The sequence below is a fragment of the Salvia miltiorrhiza genome, chromosome 8 (genome assembly GCF_028751815.1).
Source record: "Salvia miltiorrhiza cultivar Shanhuang (shh) chromosome 8, IMPLAD_Smil_shh, whole genome shotgun sequence".
Lineage (NCBI taxonomy): Eukaryota > Viridiplantae > Streptophyta > Magnoliopsida > Lamiales > Lamiaceae > Salvia > Salvia miltiorrhiza.
The window spans coordinates 648,931-654,161 of NC_080394.1; the positions used below are offsets into that span (position 1 = coordinate 648,931).

Consider the following 5,231-nt stretch of genomic DNA (forward strand, 5'->3'; position numbering starts at 1 on the left):
CAAAATTCCACTTTAATTCCTGCCATAATTTATTTATAAAATAGATAATTTAATACATATAACCAAACATTCACACTCAAACATATCAAGTCTTTTATTATACTATCAAACAAACGTGCCTTAAAGTAATTAAATATAATATAGACGACATTAACCAATAAGTAGGAAGTTCGAGTCAATGCATGAGGCAGGGGTGTGTGTGTTTTCACTCTTTATAAATCAACCGGCATGCTGCGCAGCACCACCGTCTCCACCGTGAGGCCCGGCCCGAACCCAAACAGCACCCCCCACTCCAGCCCCTCGCCGGTGGTGCTCCTCCCCTCCTCGGCGGAGAACTTCCTCATCTCATCCAAGACAAACAGCACGGAGGGGCTCCACATATTTCCATACTCACTCAACACGCGGCGCGACCGCCGCAGCTTCTCGGGCTTCAGGCCAACCTTCGCCTCCACCTGATCCAGTATCGCGGGCCCACCAGGATGCAAAACCCAGAATATCGAGTTCCATTCCGAGATCCCCCACGGCCCGAAAGCCCGCTCCAAACTCGCCCCGACGTTGTCGGAGACCAGGTCCGGTAGATCTCTGACGAGATCGATAAGAAGCCCGGCCTCCCGCATACGGCCGCGGACGCGGTCGTCGCTTCCCGGGATCGTCGCCTGCGCCGCCGATATGATTTGGAAGAGCGGCCTCTCCGCCGCCGGCGGTGGGTCGGCGCCGACAATCACGGCGGCGGCGCCGTCGGCGAACAGAGCCTGTCCGACGAGGTCCCCGACGTGGGCCTCGCTCGGGCCACGGAAGCAGATGGCGGTGATCTCGCAGCAGACGACTAGAACCCGGGCGGCGGCATTGTTCTCGGCCATGTCCTTGGCCAGGCGGAGGGCGGCGGCGCCGCCGTAGCAGCCGTGCTGGCACATCATGGTGCGGATGACGGAGGGGTGTAGGCCGAGGAGGCTGGCGAGGCGGTAGTCCCCGCCGGGCAGGTCTAGGGAGACGGAGCTGGTGCAGAAGATGAGGTGAGTGATTTTGGACTTGGGCTGCCCCCATTCCTTGATCGCCTTCTCCGCCGCTTCCTGCCCCAGCTTCGGCACCTCCACCTCCACCATCTCCTGCCGCACGCTCAGTGACGGCGCGGAGTAGGCGGCGATGTTCGGGTTTTCCTTGAGGAGATCCTCCGTTAGGTGCATGTAGCGTTTCTTGATCATCGAATTCTCGCCTAGGATGAAATATTATGAGAGCTAGCTCGGAAATTAAATAACCAAACTCTATGCAACAACGAAGTACAGTTCAATCAATAAGAGTATAAGACATTTCTAAATAATTAAACTTTATGTAATAACGAAGTGTAGTTCAGTCAATAAGACGTTTAATTGAAAATGAGGAACCATTATCGATCCTCTTAATTGAAATTACCAAATCTTTGCTCGGAATACTCTATTCCTCTTTTGGTTTTTTTCAATATTAAATTATACTATGCTTAATTTAATTCATTATACATTAGGATATATATATATATATATATATATATATATATATATATATATATATATATATGGGGGCGGTTATTCAATAAACCACCCTTATTTTAAGAATTACGAACCAGCAAAAATGCATGAATTTTATGTATAACACGCATGAATAAACTGTATAAAGGTATGAATTGCGAAAAATAATTTTTTGCTACCTTTGGGATTCGAACTCAGGACCATGAATTTATCCAACAAGGTGATCAATCAACCGTAGATCTTGATCATCTAAGGGCTGAAAATAGTTCCTAATTTATATTTTAAGAAGCGTTCTTATTTTAGCCTTCCCCATATATAATATATATATATATATTTCCTATTGGATCACATATCCCTATATTTTTTGTGCCTTTTACAACACTCATTATTGTACATAAATTTGAAGCCGAAAACATTATACCCAGATGGGATCCTCTGTCCCAAAATATTGTGTGTACCACGTGTACCACTCTTAGTTTTTTTATTTTATAAATTGTGTTTTATAAAAATAAAAATTATTATTATATTATAAACTCTAATTAGTATTTATCATTGAAAAAATAAAATTTAAAAAATTATATACCCTAACTTTTAATTAATGAACCCAAATAATCTATTATTAATTCAAATAAATATAAAAAAATAATTATAAACCCTAAATGGATGAGTAAACCCTTGTTAATTATCTTTATATTATATAAAAGCATAATAAATTAAAATTGAATAAAAAATAATTTAAAAATATAAAGAAATGAAGAGTGGTACACGTGGTACACACTATATTTTGAAACAGAGGATCCCATTTGCAATATACCCTACGAGACTTGTTTTGGATCATCTATCCCTATATTTTTTTGTGTCGTGTACAGTCTACTAAACAATTTTAGCAATAATGCACACAATTTTATTTTATTTTTGAAAGGGATAATTAATGCACACAAATTTGAAACCGCCAATAAATTTATACCCTATTTGTGGAATAACAAACTCTACTATTAGAAACTAAGAGCTGTAGTGAAGTGATATTGTGCTAAAAATAATACTCTACCCCATTATTTACGAAATCTATATTAATATTAAAAGTGTCTTAGGACAAGTTGTAGTGAAATGCTATAAACAATACTATACCCTATTATTTACAAAATCTATACTAATATAAACAATGTTTTAGGATAAAATATAGATTGTCTATTATATCCTATTACATATTCAATTAATTTTAAAGGTGGTTGTGTAAATTTTATATTATATATTTAGAAGAATATATTAATTTATTAGATATTAAAATACTATAAAAATATATTAATTAATTTCATTACCTTAAAAAAGTTTATTTGATATATATCTGAAACTATTTTTAGAATCCTGAAAAAGATTAATATAATATGCATCTAACCACTTAACTAGATAAATGAAAATAACAGTAACTTACTATTATACAAAAAGGTAGGGTACCTATCATATATACATTAAATTATGAGTAAAATTTTGAAGTAGCCAAAATGAAGCATAAAACATAATTTATGGCCACACATTGAAAAAACATAAATTTTGGCCATTTTTATTGATTTGGACGTTTTTACCCTTAATGAGGCGGACCGGGTAGGATCAGGCACGCGGGTCGCGTGCCGGGTCGGGTTAGGCACTTATGGCACTATTAGTGCCATAAGTGCCAAGATTTTACTTTGGTTTTATTTTGGATTTCCGTTGGCACTTATGGCACTATTAGTGCCATAAGTGCCAATGGAAATCCAAAATAAAATCAAGTAAAATAATGATTTTGGGCACTTATGGCACTAATAGTGCCATAAGTGTCATACGTGCAGCACAAATACAGAAACAACAACATCATTTAAACCCTAAATGGAACATCTAAACCCTAAATGGATAATCTAAACCTCAAATGGATAATCTAAACTCTAAATGGAATATCTAAACCTTAGGGAGAAGTGTGCACTTATGACATTTATGGCACTAATAGTGTCATAAGTGCCATACGTGCAGCACACAGATCAGATCAGATCTGCTATAGCTGAAATCGAAGGAGACAGAGATCAGATCTGCCGATGGAGGAGGCGACGCAACGATCAGATCAGATCCACCGCCTCCGCCTCATCAGACCAGATCTGCCGCCGCCGCGCGCTGGAGAAAGAGAGAGTGAGATGAGAAAGAGAGAGGAGAGAGCGGCAGCCGCTGGAGAGAGGGAGATGGAGGATCTCCTCCACCACCGCCGCGAGAGCTCCGATGAATTCTCCAAGCTCGGCGCCGCTGCCGCGCAGCCGCTGGAGAGAGAGAGAGAGAGAAGGGTAGAATAGTCATGACATACAAAAAAATGGCCAAATTTTATGTTTTTTCAAATGGTGGACAAAATTTGATGTTGTATGTTGAATAGGGTCATTCGGCCCTATTATTTCTTAAATTATTATATAAATCTTCGGTGTGACCGTTAGATTTTAAAATAATACAATAAAACATTTATAACTAATAACTTTGAGACCTAAGAATTTTATTGATAAATATATCAATAAATTAAGTATTTTCTTAATTTCAAATATTATAATTTTAAATCAAGTTATATGTGTAAAAAATAAGAGATAATATTTAAATTAAATAAATTAAATGCATGAATCTATCAATTCATTATTAAGCTGAAGGTGATTTAACAATAGGTTCATATCTTAACAAGTTGGCATAATATTTATAATTATAATATTTCAACAATTACTCCATCCGTCCCATGAAGCATGCATGACACACTTCTTTTCGGCACGAGAATTAATAATTAGAAAATTAAATATAATAGATATTATATCTATACTTTTTGTTTTTATCAAATAAAATAAAATTGATTACACATACAATGTATAATTAAGCCTCTTTCTGCTAGTTAAACTAAAACGCAAGAAAATGAATATGTATGGAAGTTTGCTGTATTTCGTGATCTATAAGAAAAAGTAATGAAGAAAGTAAACAAAATCGACGAAGTAACATGTAAAAGAAATTCACCGGTGGGAATAAATTAAGGAAATACGAAATATATCTTACAAATGCGCATGAATTTCTCTTTGAGTTCGGTCTTATGCTCACTGTTTGTAACACGGAAATAGTAATCGGGAAACGAGCTCTGCTCGACACAGTTCGGCGGCGTGGCGGTGCCGATCGCCAACACGGTGGCCGGACCCTCGGCCCGTCGAGCACGGCGGATCTCCTCCACGCTTGCCATTTTTATCGCCGGAAAAATTGTTGCTTGCTTTGGAGACAGTGTTGTGTTTGTTGTAAAATGTTATGCGGGCATTGGGGGTTATATATAAGAGACAATAGCTAGCTAGCCTCGTCTAGTATTACTAGCAGAGAGTGTGTGCGTTGCATACGATCCATGAACTTCACATTAATCAATAACTGAAAGCAGGGGGTTAGCTCACCTGGCCACCGGGTCCTCACTTAAGTGATGAGACTCGGGTTCGATCCCCATTGGGAGCGAATTTGGTGATTGGAGAAATAAGGGGGTGGACTTGGTGAATTCTTGGAGTGTTTGGGGGTACTAACTGTTAACATCTAACATTACTTTATCCGATCAAAAAAAATTAATCAATAACTGAATATATAATTGTAATGAATTTCACTATAACTATTCTTTTGATGGTTAGTATAAAATCGAAATTATAGATATTTAACTTATGCAGCGATGCAAAATAAAATCATTTAGATTTTTAATGTATGTTTAATGAA

The 5,231-nt window shown here is 37.9% G+C and overlaps 1 protein-coding gene across 1 annotated transcript; it reads right to left on the bottom strand.

Moving 5' to 3' along the window:
- Positions 1 to 4,840, bottom strand: LOC130999726 (chalcone synthase-like). Its single transcript, XM_057925345.1, has 2 exons — positions 4,548 to 4,840; positions 1 to 1,213 (listed from the first exon to the last, which is right to left on the bottom strand). The coding sequence occupies exons 1-2, from the start codon at positions 4,723 to 4,725 to the stop codon at positions 213 to 215; spliced, it is 1,179 nt and encodes a 392-aa protein (XP_057781328.1). The 5' UTR covers positions 4,726 to 4,840; the 3' UTR covers positions 1 to 212.
- Between the last annotated feature and the right edge of the window lie 391 nt (positions 4,841 to 5,231).

Excerpts from the sequence above, each read along its gene's own strand:
- LOC130999726 (XM_057925345.1), bottom strand. The coding sequence starts at position 4,725 with ATGGCAAGCGTGGAGGAGATCCGCCGTGCTCGACGGGCCGAGGGTCCG. Across the intron at positions 1,214-4,547 it reads AGAGAAATTCATGCGCATTT|GCGAGAATTCGATGATCAAG; the intron begins GTAAGATATATT and ends ATTTCATCCTAG.